At 38.8% G+C, this 25,472-nt stretch overlaps 1 protein-coding gene across 3 annotated transcripts; it reads right to left on the bottom strand.

Moving 5' to 3' along the window:
- Window positions 1-1,385: 1,385 nt before the first annotated feature.
- On the bottom strand, window positions 1,386-25,153 carry LOC131198607 (uncharacterized). 3 transcript variants are annotated; one of them, XM_058183426.1, is made up of 13 exons: window positions 25,086-25,153; window positions 16,415-16,623; window positions 16,248-16,275; window positions 12,111-12,163; window positions 10,839-10,881; window positions 9,325-9,386; window positions 9,024-9,050; window positions 8,719-8,767; window positions 7,454-7,512; window positions 6,225-6,278; window positions 4,985-5,038; window positions 2,235-2,303; window positions 1,386-1,640 (listed from the first exon to the last, which is right to left on the bottom strand). In XM_058183426.1, the coding sequence occupies exons 2-12, from the start codon at window positions 16,521-16,523 to the stop codon at window positions 2,236-2,238; spliced, it is 606 nt and encodes a 201-aa protein (XP_058039409.1). In that variant the 5' UTR covers window positions 16,524-16,623; window positions 25,086-25,153; the 3' UTR covers window positions 1,386-1,640; window position 2,235. The 3 variants fall into 3 exon arrangements, with proteins under 3 accessions (XP_058039409.1, XP_058039410.1, XP_058039411.1); XM_058183427.1 differs by lacking the exon at window positions 25,086-25,153 and adding an exon at window positions 24,916-25,049; XM_058183428.1 differs by lacking the exons at window positions 12,111-12,163; window positions 25,086-25,153 and having other exon boundaries at window positions 16,415-16,554.
- Window positions 25,154-25,472: the final 319 nt, after the last annotated feature.

Below are 25,472 nucleotides of genomic sequence, written 5' to 3'. Positions count from 1 at the left end.
AAACCATGCCATGCCCACCAAGCCACACCCACAGAACCGGTAGTAAAAAAACTGGAAACCCACCACTGTCCCATACAGAAAATATGCATTTCAATTGAACATCATCTCCAGCTACAGTTTCTCAACTGGCCAAGAAACATTAAGTAAATGAACAAGACAGCTGTTAAGTCCTCCATGGAGTCCTAGAAGTGAGGAACACAGTCGAGAGGTCTCTTGTGCTGTTTTCCTGCAACAACTGACATTGAGAGGAGAATCACTGCCTGCTTTTGTATCTCACAGCTCATACAAACCCAGAAATGGGGAACGATGGCCTCTCTTTATGATTTGTGGACTTCAACTCCCAGAATTCCTGAACCAGCATGGCTGACTCAGGAATTCTGGGAGTTGGTCCACGAGTCATAAAAGAGGCATCGTTCCTGCTCTAACCCTCTTCATTAGCCAAACAAGTCAGGGAATTAAGGGGGAGGAGAAAAATAGATGCCAGAGTCATTACCTCATGAAAGGGAAAGGGGAAAAAAGCAGCAAGAGTGCTGGAATGGAAGAAAGAGTTGAGACATAATTTGAGAGAGCAAGAGAAGAACTGCTAAATATGGAACTCCCAAAAATATATATGGGAGTTCCCAATGGGCCACTTCATAAGATCTCATCAGCCCGGGGAGCACTACTGAATAATATGTGATGGTGACATACAAAATAAGTGATTGGCTTACTTACTGGATTAATACAACATAATTGTTGCATTTATATAATATGCTATGCCAAAGATATGGAGTATATTACAGTTTATTATATTGACCTAATCTCTCAGAGACATACTTTTTTTTAGCTTCATCTTGCACTTTATGCAAACCCTAGATCAAATTAGCTAAATTTTCCAGATCTGCTGTTGAAAGGGGATCATAGCTCAGGAATACACAACTTTACCGAAATCCAACTATATATAATTCTCCTTTCAATAATTCCATTGTCTGGAAAAAGATTCAATTATTGAAGGTTGCAAAGATATGAAAATTGATGTTTAACTGTATGGTACGTCCTGCCCAGTACACAATTACTGGGCTATATAGACTATTATCCAGAGGGTGCAGCTAATTTGCAAATTTACAAATAAAGCAAACATTATAATACATTGTATGTCTCAATGTTGTCACATCTACATAATAACACTACTGTCTCTCTGAGAAAAAAAATGGCACACAATACATTTTTAATGGAACTAATGTTTAGGGCTCATTTTGTTGCATTACTTAGTCACCAAGACTCATTTACTCAGTTGATCACATTGATCAACTTGTTGCCATCTAATAGACTAATAGATTAGATTAGAGACAGACTTCTCTCCATGCCCTTGATCAATTATCTCTCAAATAGAAATGATGGTGAAATTCTTGGTTCTTTATTAGTCAACCAAACTTAAAAGCAACATTGAATTGCTTTGGGAAAAGTCCATCGAAATACTGCTACTGATAATTGGGAGGAATTCTCAGGATGTGTCATCCAAAGTGCAAGGGAGAAAAAAAATAGGATATGGCAAAATTGGAAGTTGTTCAGGAGAAGGTGTCCTGCGTGGTGATCCATCCTTCCCAAAGATGAATAGATCCACCAATGCAAAACTGATCCTTTGAAATCCTCCTTTCAACCTAGGGGGAAGAAAAAAAGGAAACGATACTTTAGACTTGATACAGCAGGATTTGCAGCCTTTTCAGCAACAGACACCATCACGGGCTTTAAAAGAATGACCAAATTTTAGAAATTACAGTCATTTTTAGTTTACTTTTTAAAACCCAGAGGCCAACATGCATAACCTAGTAATATCCCAAGCACCTCCACTGAGCAGTTTATTCATATTCAGTAGTGTAGTACTTCCCTCATTATTACAAATATAGTAGAAATGTATTAATTAATTAATTATTAAATTTATATACTGCCCAGATTACTATCTGGGGCAACTCTAGGCTGCTTAGTTTAAAAAATAATACTCTTGCTTAGCTCAATTTATGTTAACTATTCAGACACATCCACAGTATTTTCTTGGTGACTTCCAAGGTATTTTTCTGATGACCACAATTCTGGGATGGTGTTTACCAAGTCCAATCATGATTAGCTTTTTCAAGATCAGCCAAATTGCTTTGATGTTGCCACAACAAAGGCAATTCTGGGATTAATGCAAACCATTATCTGCTATCACATTTCAAGTCTTATTTACTTCAATCCCCTTCCTGGGGTCTAGATACCTCAAAGTCCAAAACAGACATTCTCATAGTCTGGAACATCATCTTCACTTTCTCGATCACTAGTGCCAACTGCCGGAACATGAGAAACAATGAAGCATGTTAAAAGTGTGTACGTGTCTATGCATATATTTGTAATAGCTCTTGGGGGATAACTGTTTAATGAGACACTAAACCAGAAGTCAATAACTCCTTGTCCAAGACCACAAGTGGCCTTCCAGGTCATTTGCTTCTGCCTGTCACAGTGACTTATCACTTCCTCCTGACTTACTGTTGCAAACAACAAAAAGCCCATTTATATACTGTGTTTCCCTGTCTTATACTTTTTTGAACCCTGAAATAAGCGCTTGGCCTTATTGGGCTTATTATATTTTTTTCTTATATTGTTTTCCTAAAGCTTCCCTTTTATTTATTTATTTATTTTTATTTATTTATTTGTCATAACAGTACATAGTACAGTATATATAAGCATTGACATGTAACAACTATATAATATATAAGCATATATTTATTTATTTATTTATTTATAATTTAATTTCTATATTGCCCTTCTCCCGAAGGACTCAGGGCGGTTTACAGCCATATTAAAACAGAGAATATAAATAACAAATTTAAAAAGAATTAAAAACAAATATTTAGTGGGCCAAATCAACTAAAACGGTCATAGACCGACATAAAACCCCTTTAAAATTACAATTAAAACACACTTAGGCTAGTCCCGCACAATGAAATATAAAGTCTTCAGTTCATGTTTGAAGGTCTGGAGGTCTGGGAGTTGGCGTAGCCCCGGAGGCAACTCATTCCAAAGGGCCGGTGCTGCCACAGAGAAGGCTCTCCCCCTGGGGGCCGCCAACTGACATTGTTTGGTCGACAGCACCCTGAGAAGGCCCACTCTGTGGGAGCGCACAGGTCATTGGGAGGCTATTGGTGGCAGAAGGCGGTCTCGTAGATATCCTGGTCATAAGCCATGGAGCGCTTTAAAGGTGGTCACTAACACCTTGAATTGCACCCGGAAGGCTACCGGCAGCCAGTGCAGGCCACGCAGGATAAATGTTATATGGGAGCAACGCGGTGCTCCCTCTATCACCCGCACAGCCGCATTCTGGACTAGCTGGAGCCTCCTGGTGCTCTTCAAGGGGAGCCCCATGTAGAGAGCATTGCAATAGTCCAGGCAGGAAGTAACGAGGGCGTGAGTGACCGTGCGTAAGGAGTCCCGGTCAAGGAATGGGCGCAACTGGCAAATCAGGCGAACCTGATAAAATGCTCCCCTGGCGATGGCCGTCAAATGTTCTTCTAAGGACAGCTGATCGTCCAGGAGAATGCCCAAGTTGCGCACCCTCCCCCTGGGGGCCAATACTTCACCCCCAATAGTCAGCGATGGCGTAAGCTGACTGTACCGGGATGCCAGAACCCACAGCCACTCTGTCTTGGAGGGGTTGAGCTGGAGCCTGTTCCTCCCCATCCAGACCCGCACGGCTTCAAGATACCAAACCATCACCTCAACGGCTTCGTTGGGTGGAAATGTAAAGCTGAGTATCATCAGTGTACAGATGGTATTCCACCCCGAAACCACGGATAACCTCACCCAGCGGCTTCATGTAGATGTTGAACAGGAGAGGCAAGAGAACCGACCCCTGTGGCACCCCACAAGTGAGGTACCTTGAAGTCGATCTCTGCCCCCCTGCCAACACCGTCTGCAAACGGTCAGAGAGATAGGAGGAGAACCACCGATAAATGGTGCCCCCCACCCCCAATCCCTCCAACCGCCGCAGCAGGATACCATGGTCGATGGTATCAAAAGCTGCCAAGAGATCTAAAAGCACCAGGACAGAGGAACATCCCCTGTCCCGAGCCCTCCAGAGGTCATCCACCAATGCGACCAAAGTCATCTCAGTGCTGTATCCAGGTCTGAAGCCGGACTGGAACAGGTCTAGATAGACAGTTTCCTCCAGGTATTGGGGAAGCTGATATGCCACCACACTCTCAACAACCTTTGCCAAAAAGCGAAGGTTGGAGACTGGGCGATAGTTCGCCAATACAGGTGGGTCCAGGGAGGGCTTCTTGAGGTGGGGTCTCACCACCGCCTCTTTCAAGGCGGTGGGGAAGGTACCCCCCAACAAGGAAGCGTTGGTAACTCCCAGGACTCGTGTAACCGCCCGTGTGGCTAGTACCAACCAGGAGGGACACGGGTCCAATAAACATGTGGTGGAATTCAGCCTACCCAACAGCCTGTCCATGTTGTCAGGAGTCACAGGATCGAACTCAGCCCAGGTAATATCCACATATATAATATAATATAATATATAATATATAAGCATATATATGAGCATAAGTATTATCAGGGGATGTCTTATTTTGGGGGGAAACAGGGTAGCGCCTGATGGTCATAGAGTTGACTCTAGCATAGAAGGCTCTGAGAAAACTCTACTATTATGGCTGTGGAAGTATAGCCATCCCAAAAATCAGTAGCAGCTGCAGTTTAACTCAAAAGGGAACTGACAAATAAGGAAGGACTTTTATTTTCCTTCTCTAGTGCCCATAGTTGTTTTGAAAGCTTAGAGGTGAAGGTTCATTTACAGATACTGTACATTTGCCAGGATAAGAATAAGACATCCTCTCCAACCCACCCTTCAGTATGGCATGCAATTTTGGAGCTAAAAAGGCTGGGTTTTTACCGATAGGCCAAAGGAATTGAATGCACTGCTGAGAATAATAATCTTCCCTTGCCCATCCTCTCAGCTTCCCTCACTCACCAAAACAAGGATCTAGTATGATCGGTTCCGGCTCTAGTACGTTCACATATTCACCTTTGCAGGAGAAAGGAAAAATGAAAAAGGGTGACATTAAATCCCATATCAATGTCAGTAGAGGACAACAGCCTTCCCCAGTGTAAGTCCTAACCATTGCGGAAAAAGCTAGAATAAATCTTGCAGGCAAAATAGCTATGGCCCATTTGATAATATTTTACTTTCTTTTCCCTTTTAGTAGCTGCTACTGCCTTACACCTATGTGATTAGTTAGAAAGGCTTGGGTGGGGAACCAAAATAAAACAGGAATTGATCAGGAGGCACACAAAAATACTTTTCCAGTAGTGACTGGGATCACACATTCAGACTGAATCAGGGTTTATTTCAATTGTGGATTATTTAATAAACCACTACTGGCTAGGTTCAGCCAATAATAAATTCACAGTTTAGTGCGTAGAAATTATGGTAATTATAATTCAAAAGACCTGGGAGGCAGATGGTAGGGCAAAAATTAGGAACTGCTTTCCCTATGAAATTCACTATATCGCTATTTAAATTGATATTTCTATGAGATTTCTGTGAGATTCACCATAATAATATTTCAAAATGTGCATTTTTATATATAAATGAATGAATCCTTGGAAATGTAACATGGGTCTTATTTTCCTTTGTTCTTGTTCATTAATGTTTACAGTGAGAAAGGTTTTTTTATAGTGGTATCCCATATATGGAATTCTGTTCTAAAGAAGTCCAATTGGGATGATATTCGCATCATTTTGGCATCAGGCAAAGGTTGAATTTCCGAAGTTTTTTATTGGTTTTTAAATTTTGTATTATTTTTTTTTACTCCAGATGAGTGCCTTTTTGTTGCCTACCTTGTATGGTGTATTCATTTTGCATTTTATTTATAAATGATTATATTTATTCCATGGTTTTTTTCAAAATAAATATTTTAATATGTTTTGTTATAAAATACCTGAAGGCTTCAGCTACTGTGAGGTTTTAAAATTTTTCATAATTAAAATAAAAACAAAATACCCTTCCAATATATCTGGAAAAAGGAGTCTTGTAGAAGAATTTTTAAAGCTATAGGCTAGTATTATTTGCTCAGTCATAGATGAGAACACCATTATAACTTGCTTTGTTCCACTATGTGTCAACCAGACCATCTTCTAAACTCAACTCCACCATTGCGTTTTTTTCTTGCTAGTCCTGCCCCTCCTATCTGTCCATGTCTTCCACTTACCAAGTGAATGCCGTTGAGACTCAGGCACATTTTCATATTGGTCCATTATGGATTCTACAGGAAAAAAAATTAGATGAAAGAAAGCATGTTTAAAAGGGCTAAAGCAATACATATTGCTCAGAATTGTTGACAATTAAAATATTGAATTAATATAGTAATTACGAAACAAATTATCTTTTTTCAGAAAACCAAAGTTTTAAACACATCAAGTAGTGCAATTTATGCCCAATCTCATGATATTTTTTTTGCAAAGCAAAGCTATTTACCCAGTAGTGGTTTTTTTTTTTTTTTTTGGAAATGGGAAGTAAATATTGGAAAACAAGCAAAAAATACCTGACCTTCGGACCTTTCGCTGCGAGTTGAAGACCTACCTATTTATTCGCGCAGGACTGGCATAGAAATTTTTAAATAAATTTTTAGCAGTTTTAATATTCTGATTTAATTTGGGGTTTTTATGTTCTTAATAGTTTTAATCTGGCCTGATGTTTAATAAGATTTTTATAATTGTTTTTACTATGTACATTGTATTGTTTTTACTATGGCTGTGAACTGCCCTGAGTCCTTTCGGAGAAGGGCGGTATAAAAATCTAAATAAGCTAAACTAAACTAAACTAAAAAAGACCCATCAAAATCAGTCTTATGATAACAGCACACTGTAAAGGACTGTAGAGATAAGCTGGGTGCCAAGCATCCAAAATACGATCACGTGACTATGGGGAATGCGTGTGACTATTTTAAAAAAACCATCATCATACAACATGGAAAGAATATATGCATGCTTGGGAAGACTGTTTTGTTCTTCAACTTCCTTTTCTTCTAAGGGGTTCCCTTCCTTTTTTCTCCCTTAGTTCTTCTTAAATCTTGCTGGGTTTGGAGTTTCCTCTCTTTCCAAATCTAATGCCATGCAAATCAAGAAACTATGTGAGAGCAGCATGAGAAACCCAAAGGCAAAGAAAGGCAACTTAATCCAACAACACTAAAGAGGCTATGACAAGGAGGGACAAAAAGAATCCTCCTAGTTGACCTCACCCCATTTCTAAGAGGTCTGCATAAGAGCACAAACGTGCCTACCGTTCCTGTCCTATTGTTTCCTTTCATTATATCCAATTAATATAGTTATTACATACTTATATATATGCTTATATATTATTATATAGTTACTTTCATGCTTATGTTTATATATACTGTTGTGACAAAATAAATAAATAAATAAATAAAATAAAACCTACCAGACGAGGCACGATCTTTGTTCCTCTGTTCTGTGATTGGAACATCAGGCAACACCTCTCTGAAGGCAAGTAAGACCCAGTAAGAGCAGAATGAACAAGTGGATCAATATTGCTAGTTCTTGCCCACAACTGCCTTCATTAGCAGTTATAAATTGGGATTGGTCTCTATTTCTACTGCTCATTCTGTCCTTTTTGTATTACCTCTCTTAAATTGTTAGGAAATAGTTATTAAATGGGTTACCCTGCCCTGAATGAAGGAAATTCATTCAGGGCAAGAAAAAAATATATATATATCCAGAACTCCCAAGTGTGGAACCAAGGAATTCTATAAATTTCTAGTTCATACTTTCTAGCTCATTTCTAGCTCATCCCACATATCTACGATCCACAATTTTTAATAAAACTTCTAGATTATATTCTTATATTAACAATATTTTTAGCCTCTATGTTGTAAAACATCTAAACTGTTCAGATGCAGACGAAGGAAACAACTGTATATTACATTTCAGAATTACATGTGCGTGCACGCACACACACATACACACAAATGCACACACACAAATACAAATACACACATAGGGAAGAATGGGAAGGTGGAAACAAATAGGTTTCACACAAAGTATGAGTCATTTCTTCACCCAGATGCCTAAAACATACAATGCATGTAATACCTTCCAGGTCAGGGAGAGGACTTCAAAGAAGGAGAACCATCACAATACAACTACAATACTATACAGGTAGTCCTCAATTTACAATCAAAATTGAGCCCGACATTTCTGTTTTTAAGTGAGTTTTGCCCCATTTTATGATCTTCCTTGCCACAGTTGTTAGGTGAATCACTGCAGTTAAGTTAGCAACATAGTTGTTAAGTGAACTCAACATAGTTGTTAAGTGAATCTGGCTTTCCTATTGACTTTGCTTATTAGCTAACCTTACAAAAGGAGATCACATGAGGACACTGCAACTATCATAAATATGAATCAATTGCAAAGCATCTGAATTTTGATCACACGACCATGTGGACGCTACAACAGTTATAAGTGTGAAAAATAGTCATGGTCACTTTTTTCAGTGCTGTTGTAACTTCAAATGCTGACTAAATGAACTGTTGTGAAGTTGGGGACTTATAACTGTAGTTACATTCCCTGGCTATTCTCTGCACAAACTGGAAATGATAGAAGACTAAATGATTTGGAGCCTAAAAGTAGCACTATATTGACTGAAACAAACTTTTCCCCTGACTCCTATCCTTCCTAAAAACTTACATGTATCCAGGAATATAATTTTCATCATCATCAGTGGGGCAAGGTAATTCTGGGAAGACAAAGTCCAAAAAGATTAGATGCTCTTCTTTAGATATAAATGAGTTCTACCCTCACTTCTCACTTTGAAAACACAACCCCACTAAGTCTATGAAGAAGCTCCCAGAATATAGAGAACGGCCTTGTGCACTGCACACAAGTCCAGATCAAAAAGATTCAAGAAAAGTGAGGCACGCTGCATGTCCTAGGCAAAGATTGTGGGAAGGGGAAGAGAAAAGGAATAGCTACCGTATTATGCTGCTACTTACCTTCATTTTCATAACTGGGAACACTTTCTGAAAAGAGACAATATTTGTTTGTAAGGGAGAATAGATAGTCAGAATGCCTTACAGCAGATTCTCAAAGGTACATTCTGACCTGTATCCTTGTATTTGTTTCTGCAGATCCTTGTATCTGTTTCACAATTTTTTTTCAAAAGGCTGTTTATTCCAACAGGGTTTATAGTCCTAGAGTAGCTACATGTGTAGTCTCCCATTTTCTTCTACGCATATGGAAGCTCAATTATATTGTGTAAATGCACACATAAATATACGAGATTTTACAACTTACCATTATCCTCAATTTTGATGAATGCAGGTGCCTGAGTACAAAAGCTGTATGCAGAGCCTGTGCTGCAAACCGGAGGAGGAAGAAAGTGATTAACACATGTGAAAATACCTGAAGAACATGATCTAACACAGGAATGAGACGTCCTTTATTTTCTTAACTTTTTTATTTTTAGCCATTTCTTTTATCTGCCAAGAATCTCTTAGTAAATAAGAGTGGGAGGTAAAGAGAAAATGTGGCGCTTTTTTTTTTTGCTGTTAACTGTGAAGAAAGTTATTTAAAACTCTTAAGTGTTGTACATCTACTATATATTTTTTAAAGAAGAAAATTCCTCACACTTCCATAATGTAGGGGTTTGCTACTCGAATTCAAAGCAGAATCTTTGATGACAAGAAAAGGTATTGGGACATGATTCCCATTCCTGAGCTAGCCTCTTCACTTTCAATATAAAGCTTATATAAATTTCCCATCCAGTTCCCCAAGAATTCCCACCTACAAACCCTCACACCAGTACACCCAACTTTATACATGGAACCCATCAACATTTCCTAATAGGACAATCCCTCACTATTCTGGCAAGATAGCAGATGTAGTCCATAGGAGGGTCTAGGACAACTCACCACAGCCAACTCATCAAGGCCGTCTTGTCACGGCTATCTTGCCATGGCCATCTTGTTGCGACCAACCTGGCATGGCCATCTTGCCATGGCCATCTCGTTGCGGGCACCCCGGTGTGTGGCCATATTGCGATGGCCATCTCATTGTGGGACTACTCATCATGGGACAATCCATATGTGATAATTCAACAGGATGTTATCCTCCACTGCTTCTTCTACATTATTTCCATTTTTGTCAATGGAAATTATGTTAAAGAAACAATGGCAGATAACATTTATTGTGTTATCCCACATGAAATTGTCCCACAGTGATGTGTCCTGCGGCAAATTGGCTGCAGCAAGTTTTCCCATGGCAAGTTGGCTGCAAAAAGATGCTGCGGCAAGTTGGCCATGGCAAGATGGCCATTCTGCCTACAGGAAGCCTTAAGCCTATATTACTGTTTCCCCATGGAAAAGTAGGTAGGGAGGGACTTAGAGGAATAAGAAACAGCAAAGTGACAAAGAATAGAATAGAATAGAGAATAGAATAGAATAGAATAGAATAGAATAGAATTTTATTGGCCAAGTGTGATTGGACGCACAAGGAATTTGTCTTGGTGCATATACTCTCAGTGTACATAAAAGAAAAGCATTTGCTATCTAAAGCAAATCAGATGGATAGTCTCCTTTCATTAAATAAAAATTCGCTCACATTAACAATCGAATTGCAGTTCAGAGGCAGGACAGCTTTCTACAATGCAGCTAAGTGAAGCTAAGTAGTTTAGGAGGGCATCTAGCAAGTGACTAAAGATACAAAGCTGTACAGTTTAGTGTTTTGCTGCTGCTGCCCTTTACCCCCCAGCATCCTTCATCCTAAGCAGATGTAACATAGAGAGAACAGTGGGAAGGAAAGCAGCTCACCTCTGCAAATCTGGCTGGGACTGGATGGCAGACCAAGGTGGCGCTGCAACAGAGACAGGGGTTGGGGGAGAGAGAAACAATCTCAGATAATACTGGGCAGAACCTAGGTTCCTGTTTTATTTTCTGTGGCTCAAAGCAACAACCAGCATGAGCGAATGGCTGGCTAGCCAAGTTTAAATCACACTTTTAAAAGCTACACATATAAGAGAGTGTTGTGTGTCACCATTCATTCGTTCAAGTTTGCTGTACCTGCCCAATTGTTTTCTTCTGGGGAAAATTAGGAGTTAAACTGAAACAAGGGCGCTTTCAAATTTTAAGACTATGGGCTTATTTACAAATGTTACCAAGAACTCAGCTTTTTCTTCAACATATCAACTAACACTATTTCTTTCATCTTTCTGTTGTTAATAGATATTTTTCTAACGAGATAAAAACAATAATATTTAACTGCATACACTGATAGAGAACAATAGAAATATTTTTCTCCGACCATTCTTGGTTTAGGGCAATGTTTGGGGGATGGCCTGAGACATGATCTCAGGCCATCCCCCAAAGAGCCAGAGCACTAATGGTAAACTAGTAGTTAACAATTTGTTACCTTCTCTTCCAGCTGAAAATGGCCTCAGCTAGCTATCTCATTTTGCATGACACAATTCACCCAATGGTAGGACTGGCTACAAGATCCAGACTTAAAGCTATACTTGGAACCCACCAAATATTGATCCCTGACATTACAAATCTAAGTCCATCTTAGATCTAAGCCAGTCTTTTTTTTAAGAAAAACATTTCCTGTGATAAGCACAAACGGGTTTGTATAAATATACATAACCCCGCGTGCTAAAAGAAAACACATGAACAGATGAACCACACAATGTAATATTAAATGTTGGCTTGAACTTCTGAGGAACAGATTGTCCAAGTTAAAACCAGGTTCAAACACCTTCAACCCTTTCAAATACTATACTATGTTAGTAAGTTATAGCCTTCAGCATCAAATGCCACTTTCATGATATAGGTGGCATCTTACACTGAAAACTATTAATGGAAGGCAGCATGGCTTGAGAATGGTAAAACTGAGAGTTCAAACTCTCAAAAGAATGGTAAAGCTGAGAGTATAGTAGCAGGGCTACTGAATCCTGAAATCGAGGATCCATTTCCCCAAATTTTAAACTATAAGCTTCAAAAAACAACAACAAAGGCAATGAAGAGGTAATGTTGAAACTCTCTTAAACAGATTAGTTTTGAAATATGGCAAAACTGAGATCTACTTACAGGGAGGACGCCTCAACACTCTGAAAGTCTGGGAATGAATATTAGTGGATGGCCTGTGACAATAATAAACCATTCAGAGTCTATTTTCTAAAGAACATAAGTCTGAAAGATGCATTTATCATTTTTCAACTTTCTTACTCAGCAGTCATCATGAGAATCTTTTTCAAGCTATTTTAGACTGCATTGAGTGATTTGCTCATCACTCCATGACATCTATGCAAGCCTTTGCAAACCTGACACCTTTGGTTGAGTTGGCAATGCTGCTGCTTCTGCTTGTGAAAGCTTTAAAATAGAAGCACTTCCCACAAATATCCAGAGGAGCCAAAGAATAAATCTGGCTTCGTCTATATGGAGAGCATCCACACTATTTCACTGAGCTACAGCTCTTCTCATTTGATGCCACTCTTAATCTATATATCATGCTAAGCTGAATATGGTGTGGTTTTCCTTTCTTTTTGCTTTATCCAATTATCTATTTGTATGATTAGTTTCCCAGAATAACTGAGCAGTTAACATAAAAATAATACACAAAAAATAAAAACAGATATTCAATCCCAACTATCATACACTCTGTGAATCCAACCATTGCAACTTATAAACCTTGATTAATAGCTGGATGTGGTGTGAACCCAGCCAATGTGAGATGTAGTCATGTCATGCTTCAGTTTGATATGTGAATCCAGCCTCTCTCTTTTTTTTAAATTTAATTTTGTCACAACAGTATACATAAACATTGTCATAGTAAAAAAAACAACATATATATATATATATATATATATATATATATATATATAGGTCTTTGGTTGTTCGGGTTTTCTCCCGTGTAAAATTGGAAGTGTCTTGGCGACGTTTCGACGAAGTCTCATTCGTCATCTTCAGGCTTCAGCTTCGTGCTTCTGGGAGCAAAGACACTTCCAATTTTACACGGGAGAAAACCCGAACAACCAAAGACCTATATACAAACACCCGTGAAAACCTCAGAAAACAAATATATATATATATATATATATATATATATATATATATGTAGATCTTTGGTTATTCGGGTTTTCTCCCGCGTAAAATTGGAAGTGTCTTGGCGACGTTTCGACGAAGTCTCATTCGTCATCTTCAGGCTTCAGCTTCGTGCTTCTGGGAGCAATGTGTGACTGCAGCTGTTTCTTCCTTTTTAACTGCTAGTGGGGGTTTGAACTGATTGGGTGGGAGCTTGGCTGTGCTCTGATTGGATGGGGTTTTTTTGGTGCTCTGATTGGATGGGGGTGTGTCCTCTTTGGGTGGGGGCTTGGTTGTACTCAGATTAGTCTGAGCTGCAGGGGGATTTGAGCTGGTGAGCTGCACAGCTGTTGTCCGGCTTCGTGTTCGCGGTCGTGCCACATCTTCCCAGTGGGTGTCAGTCTGCTGCATGTATGGATTGGAGGGGTTTGAAATGGCCAATGTTGCCATTTCAACATTTAAGGACCAGAAGCCAGACCGCAGCTGCAACATTGGCCATTTCAAAGAAATGGCCCTTATTGGTATCAAGAAACCTGCCCTTATTGACAAACGAGTCCCTAACACGAGGAATGACACCAGACCCACACTCACGAGGTCCTCACAGGATGTCACCACCGCACATCCACCCAGAAAGCAGACCCAAACCCACACTGATCATGAAGCACGACCAAGGACCAGAAGCCAGACCGCAGCTGCAACATTAGCCATTTCAAACCCCTCCAATCCATACATGCAGCAGACCAACACCCACTATGAAGATGTAGCACGACCACAAAGCCAAACAACAGCTATGCAGCTCACCAGCTCAAATCCCCCTGCAACACAGACTAAACTGAGCACAAACAAGCCCCCACCAACACAGGACACACCCCCAGCCAATCAGAGCACAACCCCCCCCCATCCAATCAGAGCACAGCCAAGCTCCCACCCAATCAGTTCAAACCCCCACTAGCAGTTAAAAGGAAGAAACAGCTGCGATCACACATTGCTCCCAGAAGCACAAAGCTGAAGCCTGAAGATGACGAATGAGACTTCGTCGAAACGTCGCCAAGACACTTCCAATTTTACGCGGGAGAAAAACCGAATAACCAAAGACCTACATACAAACACCCGCGAAAACCATATGTAAAGGATATGCATAGCTATATTAATTAGATATAATAAAGAGAACAATAGGACAGGAACGGTAAATATTTCCACGGGTAGTCTTATGCTGCTAAGATAAGCAAGTTGGAAATGTAAATTGCTTAAATTTATATTTTAATCTTCCTATTTAACACTGCTGTCAGTTTTCCTCTCTGATTATCAAAAACTCTTCTTCATGACCCATTTAAGCTTGTTCATTGAAGACTTGCAAATTCTGAGAACTTTTTTTAAAAAAATTACTAGTTATAACAGAAAATCCGCATTGAATGCCCTTGAAAGAATATTAAATTATAACTGATTTGTTCTTTTTTTTATCAAGACAAAGCAACTCAAGTCTGTCCTGGAACAAAACATCATTGCTGAAAGGAATATTGTCAGAATACCAGTACTTTGGTTTGAAACAGGAATTAGAGCCATATTTTGCAGTTGCCTATGATAAGAATTACAGGACACCCGTTGTAAGCCAAAATATAGCCACAACATATTTCACATAATTCTGATTCATTCCAAGTATTGTGCAATGAAGAAAAAAAACACTCAGGGAGCAAATGCAAAATATTCTATATTGCAAAGTGTATTGCAATACTCAGGGAGTATTGTAGTACACTTTGAATCAAGCTATACATTCATAGCAGCAGCTCATCCAAAAGAATAGGTTCAAGGACTGTTCCAGACTGCTGTATCACTTTAAGGTATACAAATATCATATTACAGAATGCTGCTAATGTTTTTTTAAAAAATAAAAAGCAATGACAATGGACAGAGAGACAAATACAATTCTCCCATACTGATTTATTTCTATATAATAAATATCTTTAACAAGTCATTTACCCATGCATCTCCATAGAGATGCTACCAAATAGTGCAGCTCAAATATTTCATAGTCTCATCTACTATACTGTTGTGTGAATGTATCAGATTATGACAGGGGTGACTCACAATTAAGCCATACTTGCTTAATATGAATTCCTGAATAAATATTGAGTGGGTTTGCATAACACACTAAACAATTATAATATAAACAATTATAATGAGTGGGTCCACACAAGATGCTAAGTGAAACTAAACAAACCACAGTTTGGCTTTGCATAATAGGTGAGCCAATTCATAACAGTTGATAGCCTTTTTTAATAGTCACTTCTCAGAACAGTCATAATAAAGTACTTTTCTGGAATCTTTCCCGACATAACTGCATTCGATTTTGACACAGGTTTTCTTCACTGCTGCTGTTTTCTCTGTTACATTATTACTGAAATGCTTTAGATATTGTGTGTTTGGTAATACATTTTGCTTTTGTCACTAACTGACTTTGCTTTGTATGGATTTTATAACCTTTATAACCTTCCCTATCAGAGGGAAGACTGTCAATAATCCAGCTTGATAAAATGGGTGACAGAGCAAGTTTTGAGTTTGTCAGCCTGAGTATTGGCCAAGCCTGTGTCTGTTTATTTATTCTGTAAGGTATTTCAAGATAAGAATTAAAACAGGCTGAACCAAGCTGTAAGCTCTTAAAATTCGGAACACTCACAAGGGCATCTCAATATACCTTCAAACCTTTTTTAGCTGTGGAAGTGCTGAAGTAAAAATGAAAGACACGCTGTGGTTCATATGGCACCATGTTTTCAGGTGACAGGCAGCTTTCTTGTCTATCACCTGCTACTTCACCTCTGTTTTAAATTGGGAGATGGCAAGAGTTGAATGGAATACTCAAAGAATGTGCGGCACTAGACAGTTATGGCCTGTCTTTAGATTCTTAGATTGCTACCTTGTTCAGGGTAACCCCAAAACATTTAGAGTATATATTTGATAGGGAAGATCATACAAAAGTAGGATAATTCTTTGTTGCAGAGAAGAGAACATTTTGGAGACAGAGCTGTATTTTCCCCCAGGGACAAAAGTTGTTCCTAAAACCACATTTTACTTCTGCTTCCTAAATCTGCCTGAATTCTGGTTTCCTATTCTTTATTTTGCCCCAAAATAAGATAGTCATTGACTCACTTGTATTGGTAGTCATCAATAGCAGGAGCTGTTCAGAAAAAGAAACAGATACACCAATGAGATTAGGAAATCCCTACAATTTGTCTTGAGATGGAAGTTGTTATAGAGGATTTAAGAAACGGGGGCTATTCCCCAAAATAAACTTTTAAGGGAGGGCAAGACTTAACTGTCTAAATCAGGGTCACGGCAATCAGTACACAGTACCAATAGAACCACCAGGATTGGGATCGCAAGTGCCAACATCCAGAAGAAATCACCCGTGTGGAAGATATCCATGCCACCTGCAAACTGACGGTAGAGATTGTAGACTTGGGATGGCAGCAGAACCCAGAGTGAAATATAGCATTGAACAGGCTAGTGGAACATATCAACAGCCCTGTGAAAAATAACCAAATTAGAGGTAAGATGATAAAGCAAATATAAACATTTTTCTCTCCTATAGTCTATGCAATATTCCTTATTCTGAATTTAGTTTGGAGAGCATTTGGAGTTTTTAACACTAAGTAGAAACAAAAAACAAAAGGAATAAAAAAAAGGAAGGGTGCCTAAGGATAGAAGATACGGCATAGGTTATCTGAAGAAACCTTCCTTCCTTCCTTCCTTCCTTCCTTCCTTCCTTCCTTCCTTCCTTCCTTCCTTCCTTCCTTCCTTCCTTCCCTTCCCTTCCCTTCCCTTCCCTTCCCTTCCCTTCCCTTCCTCACCTTTATTGTTTTAATAACTCAAGGTGGTGAACACACAGAATATTATTTCTCCTTATTTTCCCCAACAATAGTCTTGTGAGACAGTTGGGTTGAGAGGGATTAGCCCAAAATCACTCAGTCAGCTTTCATGCCTAAATCAAGACTGGAACTCATTGTCTTCTGATTTCTAACCTGGTGCCCTAACAACTAGATCAAACTGGCTTGATCAGGTGAAAGGCAATTCTAAAATGGTGGAAATTTGTTAGAAAAACCAGAAGCCACATCCACAAGTAGAAAGTCCACAAGCAGCCAGTAAGAGTGGAGGAGAGGAAATGTGCACTTATGACGTGCCTTTCATACTCTTGCTTTATGATAGTCGGAGAAATGAAAAAGAGGAGAAAGATGGTAGGAAGCTGAATGACATGGACTGAATTCACATGATGTAACCAGATTAGAAAAAGCCCTAGTAATGGCCTTCATACAACACAGCATTTTATTTTATTTATTTATTTATTTATTTTATTTTATTTGTCACAACATTATATTTAAGCATAAACATGAAATAACTATATGATATGTAAGCATATATATAACCATAAGTATGTAATAACTATATGAAATTGTATACAATCAAAGGGAACATTAGGACAGGAAGGGTAGGCACGCTTGTGCTCTTATGCCCTTACAGACCTCTTAGGAATGGGGTGAGGTCAATAGTAGATAGTTTTTGGTAAAAGCTTTGGGGATTTTGGGAAGAGACCACAGAGTCTGGTAGTGCATTCCAGGTATTAACAACTCTGTTTCTGAAGTCATATTTTCTGCAATCAAGATTGGAGCGGTTCAGATTAAGCTTAAATCTATTGTGTGCTGGTGTATTGTTATGATTGAAGCTGAAGTAGTCTTCAACAGGAAGGACATTGTAACAGGTGATTCTATGAGTTAAGCTCAGGTCATGTCAAAGGCGGCAGAGTTCTAAATTTTCTAAACCCAGGATTTCAAGTCTGGCGGCATAAGGTATTTTGTTGTATTCAGAGTGGAGAACTCTTCTTGTAAATTATTTCTGGACACGCTCAATTGTATTAATGTCCGAAATGAGGTATGGGTTCCAGACAGGCGAGCTGTATTGGTATAGCAAATGTTTTATATGCTCTGATTAGTGGTGTGGTGTTTCTGGAGGAGAAGCTACGCAAGATTAAGTTATTTATTTAGTTTGTTGTGGAGACGAGCTTAGATGTGGGATAAACTTGGCCTGTTTTGAGATTGAATTTGGGTCAGTCACCAGGATCAGAGATTTACTATTCCGAACTTTCAGATTTATGCTGGAGCCCATCTTCAGGGAACTTCTCTCTACTGGAATACGTGCTTTCGACTGTTCTGGTAATGTTTCAAAGCACAGAGAGAAATTTCCTGAAGATGGGCTCCAACATGAGTGCGAAAGCTCAGAAGACAAAACTTCTGGTCCTGGTGACCGACCCAAATTCAATCTCACATCATTATCCTGGGACACATATACTTCATTCATTGGCTTTTGTTAATTTATAATTCAATGTATTGTTGCAGAAATTAATTCATTAAATCTAGTGCAAATTAATTGCAGGGTGGGCATTTTTTAAAAAATGTCCAGAATATGTTCTTAACATATTTGAGAACATACAGGCTTCAGCAAATGTGATACTAATGCAAAATTAATGGGACCATATGAAGAGAAAGGGAAGAAAAAAGAAAAAGAACAATGCTTCTTTGAGGAATGCTTTTTTAAAAGGTTATGTTAAGATTTATTTTATTATTCTATTAAGATTTATTCTATTATTATCACACTTCTCTCAAAATGTGGAAAACTCTCTGGCCAATTTTCAACAAAAAATAAACTAGAATTTTTACATAAGTGATAATTTGAAAAGTCTGCCTCTTCACATTTTAATAATTAAAATCCCATAATTATTCTGTAATAATTAAGGCACTGAGTCGCAGATGAGTAAGAAGCTAGCAAGCTGCGTGGTGTTCTGGATTCAAAGATGAAAAAAGGCTTCAGAGCACCACCCAGCATCCACATAACAACTGTCTGCCACTTCTTAAACCAAATGTACCTTTTCCTAAGACTGGATTGCAGTTACGGTGGAAAAATCACACAATCTCAGGAGAAGATGCAGTTGATTTGAGATTTAGTGCTACATGAGCAATCTATGTATTTCAAAACTTTTTTTTTTTTGCTTTTGAATCTGAAGCACTGAATAACCCTATTAAGTATCAGTTCCAGGCTGCTGATTGTTCATAATGACAGGAGAAGCATCAATTGAGGGGAGAAAGGAATAATTTTCAAAGTGCTGGGATAAATTATTCTTTTCCCATGTTTCTTAGGCAAATGGTGCAGATACTTCCTTAATTTCCTTCAAAGGGCCAGTCTTACGGAAGTATTTCTAAGCACATGATCTTCTTCAGAGCAGCGCTAAAATCTAAAACCATGCAGTGTTTGGGCCGACCATGACTTCTAAGGGGAATGCAAGGAGAAATGCACTTTACAATAATCAATTAAAGCAACAATTTAATATGACTACAATTAAATAAAATTGAAATCAATGAGTCTGATTTATTGCTATATATTTAAGATATAAATATATAAGGTATATATTTAGGTGTCCTTCACTTTCAACTAGTCATCTAGTGTCCATTCAAAGTTATGACAGAAACCCCCCCAAAGGGACTTATGATCTGGTTTCAAAGTGACATCAGCCCCCCCCCCCCATTTATGGCTGTTTGCAGTGTCTTGCAGACACATGACTACAATTTACAACATTTTTGCCAGAAACTGGCATTTAATTATGGTTTCCAGCAAAAACTGTCCCACAGCAAACAATGAGTTTACTTAACAACCATGGCATTTGCTTAACAATCGCTGCAAGAAAAGTAGTAAAAATGAGTCTAGTCATGTAATCAACTTTACAACCATCACAAATTATCAGGCTCAATTAAGATCATAAGTCAAGGACTATCTTTAATTTCTGCCATCTGCACATTTGACAGGCAAGATTTGGAGAGGCTCCGGGGACTGCATCCCAAAGACGGTGAACGCTGTTTGAAGTTGTGAAGTGTCAGGCTGCACCAATCTGTAATAGGCCTCGCCATTGTGCGCAAAGTGCAAATGGGTCTTTGAGCACATGCAAAGTTGCTCTGCAGCGATTCATCTTCGCAGGAGGAAGTCAACATTGGGAAGGAGTGGGAGTGGCTGCCTTTAAAAGGTAATACTTCACCATCACTGAAAGATCATAGAGCTCCCCACAACATCTACAGCAGATAGGGAGACCACATAACCAGGTGCAACGAGAGGGGAGAGTGAGTGAGGCCGTGGTTTTCCAACTGAAACATAGCCAACCGCACAATATTGTAAAAAATTATTTTTCTGCAATAGAATGTATCTCTGAAGGAATAGTCACCACAGATCAGGAGATGCTGCTTTGAAAATATATTTAAAATGGAGGAGAGCCCCACAACGGAGTGATTGCAAAAACAAATGTTGAAAGTGGTTCTCAATATGAAATGACAGATATTGAGGTCCAGATCTGCATTGTGGCTAATAATCACAATTGCCAGTATGAAGCGTTGCCCCATTAAGGAATTCTCCTCCAGGGAAATTTGCTGAGAAATAATTATTTTCATCCCAGATCCAGTTCTCCCTCTAGGCCATTGGATATAGTCATTTTGGTGTGTAGTGAAGTAGCTCTCAGACTCTAATACACCAAGGTGGGAAGCTACCTAAATAATCTTATGTAGTCCACTGACATTTCATGGAAGGAACCAAAGCATACAATAATCACTAAAAAAGCAAAAATCCTCAAAAATGTCTTTGTAGATGGGCCCCTACAACTATGTCAAGGACTAGGGATTTTCATGGAGTTTTTTGCCGGCAAGAATTTTTCTTCATTCTTCCGCCACAACTTTACAATTATACTTCAATATAATCATTTACCCAGGAGTTGAAAGTATATGTGTGTGTGCGCGCGCGCACGCATGTGAGTGCGCATTCTCCCCTCCATTTTCTTTTGTAACCATCTCCCAATAGAAAAGAACTGCCTTGAAAAACAGTGACTGTTATTTTATTATTAAGCAGTTTCAAAAATTTGGAGAAGAGTGCATCGCTTGGCAGGAAACAGCATTGTTTATCTGATAAATTAAACCAGTCTGCTGTTTTTTTGATAGAATGAGTATAATTGAACACAAGAATATAGTGGACCTAGGAACCTTGGCTTTAGCAAAGCATTTGACAACAAACTTCGATGGGCTTCTAATAGAGAAAATGACAATGCTAATGCTAGATGGATACAGAGGTGAATGGACAAATGTGCCAAACAACTATATATCAATCGCTCTGCATGAAATCAAAGAGAAGCATTTAGTGGTTTACAGTAGGGTTCTGGTTTAGGGCTCTGCTCTTCAATGTTATTTATTTATGTCTTGAAGAGGAGTTAGAATGGCATTTGCAAATGACACAAAGGGAGCAGGAATAGCCAAACAACAAGATGAATTTCAAGGCAAATGTAAAGTTTTACATCTGAGGAGGAAAGAAAATACTTCTGGAGTATTTTCTGGAGAAGACGGCTCCATGAAAAGCCAGGTGAACAACTGCAGTGGAATTAAAAGTATATCCTTTGAAACCTCTCCAAAGGAGGAGAGGACTTGAAATCATCACACAGATACCGTAAGGCAGCAGTCTCCAGTGTGTTTGAGCTCCAGAAGACAAGGGAGTCGCCATCTTGTTCAATCTGTGGTCAGCACCTTTGAAAGGATACTGGGTTTGGATATTTTCTCTTCTAATCCCTTTTGGGAATTGCTTGACAAATACATCCCAAAGATACCAAACAATTTTTTCTCATAAGGAATAATGAATAATGAGTCACAAGGCAGTTGACAGTGACAAGTTCCAACTTGTGCATTGAGTACCAAGCAAACAATAAGTATCAGGACAAAATTGTCGCATCAAAATGCATTATGTACCAAATTCGATAAATTTCCAAATAGTTGAGTATTAAGGTACAACAGTATATAAACCAAAGCTTTAATCACAGGCACACATATAAAACAGTGATTAAAACTCTGATTTTAGAAAGTCACAAATAAGGGTTTGATTAAATTTGAAATAAGATTTTGGATTTAATTATAAAGAATAGTTGCAGTGGAAAAATGTTTTGAATTATTAAAAAAAGGTAAGACTTAAAATTGGACATTAGAGGAAACTAGAAGGATCTGAAGAATACAATTAAAGAACACCACAAGGGAAACTTGACTTACAAATACAGAATGAAATGAAGTATTTTAACGCTGGACATATTTTTGAAGAATGGATCCAAGAATCTCTGTCTCTATAGATGGACTGTGTTTAAAAGATGTTATAGAAAAGCAAAAGTTTTACCAGACACGATTGAAAAATATTTGATTGTGAATTTAAAAAATCACAGGCTACAAGAATGACATGGAAAAAGATATTACACTGGGCATACAAAAGAAATTGGCTGATATCTTAATCATTAAAATATACAAATAAGAAACCCAAGAGTTGCCTGGATATTTTGCCTACACTTGTTAAAGCTTTGAAAAAATTTGTGAGAAGGGACAAAGAAAAAATGTAAAGAAATCAAGATTTAAGGCATTTTTTTGAAAGTACCAAAAATCAAAATTGTTAGAAATAAAAGAAAGTTAGTTTTTTTAAACAGCTTTTATGGCTTAAAAAAATCTAAAATTCCTTGACTAGATGATGTCTATATTTTCTTCCATTACTTTCTACAACTGGCCCATGGGAGTTTTCAGGGTGAAAAGAAACTTGAATTAGGAGAGCGGTTCATACTTTAGTCCAATGTGGCTTGCTGAGGAATTCTGAGAATTGAAATCCAGGTATTTTAAACTTGTCAAGGTTGAAAATGTTCTTTAACCATGAAGTCAATGGTGGGATTCAGCCAGTTTGCATCACTTCGGGAGAACCAGTTGTTAACTTTCTGAGCAGTTTGGCAAAGTGGTTGTTGAAAGAAATTATTAGGGCAGAGAACCGGTTGTTAAATTACTTGAATCCCACCATTGCACGAAGTCCACTGGCTCCCCTGGGTAGGCTGGTTGAAAGTTCTAGGAATTGGATCCCTAATACAACACATGATGGTGGGTAGGGAAGCTGATCTAGTGGCCGCTACCGCATTACGATGGGACAAGCACACAGTAAGCAGGGCAGATTTTCCAAGCTGACTTTGCACAATTTACTGAACCATAAAACACACATTAAAATTATATTTAATCTTGCTTTTACTAAGGTGAGAAAAGGCAGCTGCAAGGTCTTTAACTTACATTGTATAAACCCATGTTAAAAGTCAGATGCGGATATGAATGGTCAAAATTGTTTATACAGGTAGTGCTCGATTCATGACCATAATTGAGCCCAACATTTCTGTTGCTAAGTGATATATTTGTCAAGTGAGTTTTGCCCCATTTTACAACCTTATTTGCCACAGTTGTTAAATGAGTCACTGTAGTTGATAAGATAGTAACCTGGATGTCAAGTGGATCTGGCCTCCCCATTGACTTTGCTTCTCAGAAGGTCGCAAAAGGTGATCAATGACCGTTTTTCATATTTATGAACATTGTAGCATCCCCATGATCACATTATCAAAATTCAGACACTTGACAACAGATTCATATTTATAATAGTTGTGGTGTCCAGGGATCATGGGATCCCCTTTTGCGACCTTCTGAGAAGCAAAGTCAATGGGGAAGCTAGGATCATTTAATAACTGTTACTAAAACATGGAATTACTGCATGAACAGCTGCAGTAATTCACTTAACAATGAAGCTAAGAAAAGTTGTAAAATGGGGCAAAACTCACTTAACAAATGTTTCACTTAACAACAGAAATGTTGAGCTCAATTGTGGTTGTAAGTCGAGGACTACACACATAGTTACATGTCAATACAACTGGAAGAGAACAGGATGCAGAAGATGTAGAGGATCTGGGATACGACCTTGAGGAAAACAGACAAGAGCAAGCAAAGAGGGAAGGCAGGTAAAGGACCTTGAGGTTTGCAAGATGCATGTCAGCCAGATATAGGCAAACCAGATCAAGAAACAGCTTCCAAAGAAAAACTAGAATGTATTATTGAGTTATGCTATAATAACTGTGCCTTGCAGATATTCTAAGCCTATCCCATATAGAGATGGTTTTTTTAAAAAAAATTGGGAATAAGCCAAAGCTTCTTATTTGTTTCGAAAATATCTCAATCCTCCCTATTCATTTCAACATTAAAAAAGTATGGAACAGCAGAGGACACAGAGATGAGTCACATCAGTAGCACTGAACCAACACCGGATTTGGGTGCCTGCAAAATCAGTCTTGCAGAGTTCTGTGGCTGTCGTGGGAGAGATTGCAGTCACAATCTTGCAACTGCAAGATCAGATAGCCTTACTTGGGAGAAAAATTTTAAAAGCAGCAGAGGCAATCTATTCAAAAAGGAGAGCTCAGTATTTGGAATGGAGAAAAGGTAGGGGGAGGGGGGACAGAGACATCTGAAGTAGAGAGCCCTGTTACTCTACTACACCATGCCGTACTATAAAACACCTGTTCAACCCTTGACTGGAGCTCTGGCATCAGGTAAAGAGAGCTATAATCTTAGAGGTCCATCACCAACATTGCAAGAGAGCTTGTTAGTGGGAACTGGGAAGCATCATAATACAGGAAGGGCAGCATGCAACACCCTCCCCCAGGCTAAAATTCAAAGGGGATCATTTGTTTATTTTAACCTCTCCTTTAACTAACACAGCCTGTCATGTCCCAACTTTCAAACTGACCAGATTAAGAGAATTAAGGAAGCATATGAGATATCAAGGTAGGAAAAAAAAGACAGTATCAAGGGAGAAAGTAGGGAAACACATGGGGAAAAGACATACTTCCCTTTCCCTTCATTCTGCTCTATGGTCTGTCGCATTATAATTTCCTCTGTTGTTTCCACTTTCTTACCTCCCAGCTCTAGTTCACTTTGTAAGCTTCAGTTTGTGAAATTCCACTGCTTTCTTAAGAACTCAGGAAATTACAGCTTGGTATCATAGAAAATGTAATCGACACAACTGTGGCAGCAGCTGTTCCACTTCCCTCCAACCCATTCTCAATTCCCCCTTGGGTAAACTCACATCTAGGGTCTCTATTTCCACATCTGGATGAAGGCTTGTCTGCTAAAAAAGAGATGATGCGCTGTTTGATCGTTCCGGCAGGAAGGAAGTACTACAGCCACTAGCAGGAAGTCAAAGGGCAGATGCACTAAAGAACGGCATTGGGGGGGGGGGGAGGCAAGGGGAATCACAAATAATACCATATTCAGAAGTTTCAGGAATATACACAGCGTGAAGGGGTGATTTCAAGACTTATTTCATTCCAGTCACCAATTTCCTAGGAAATCCTAAATCGTTTCCTGATCATAATTCAGGTCAGATACTTATCAGGGGTGGGGAAGTGTTACTGTACTTTCCAAAAACTCTCACCTGTAAGCTCAGATAACAATTTATATGTGATAAATTTGA

This window comes from Ahaetulla prasina, chromosome 4, assembly GCF_028640845.1.
Source record: "Ahaetulla prasina isolate Xishuangbanna chromosome 4, ASM2864084v1, whole genome shotgun sequence".
NCBI lineage: Eukaryota > Metazoa > Chordata > Lepidosauria > Squamata > Colubridae > Ahaetulla > Ahaetulla prasina.
Note: the sequence above shows the minus strand (reverse complement) of the source record. Positions and strands in the feature narration are given on the sequence as shown.

What these genes read in the sequence shown, in the direction of transcription:
- LOC131198607 (XM_058183426.1), bottom strand. Translation starts at nt 16,523, where the DNA reads ATGGATATCTTCCACACGGGTGATTTCTTCTGGATGTTGGCACTTGCG. An exon ending in CCGTGACCCTGATTTAGACA is followed by an intron (nt 16,276 to 16,414) that starts GTTAAGTCTTGC and finishes TTTTCTGAACAG; the next exon opens with CTCCTGCTATTGATGACTAC. An exon ending in CAAAGATCGTGCCTCGTCTG is followed by an intron (nt 6,279 to 7,453) that starts GTAGGTTTTATT and finishes TTTTTCCTGTAG; the next exon opens with AATCCATAATGGACCAATAT.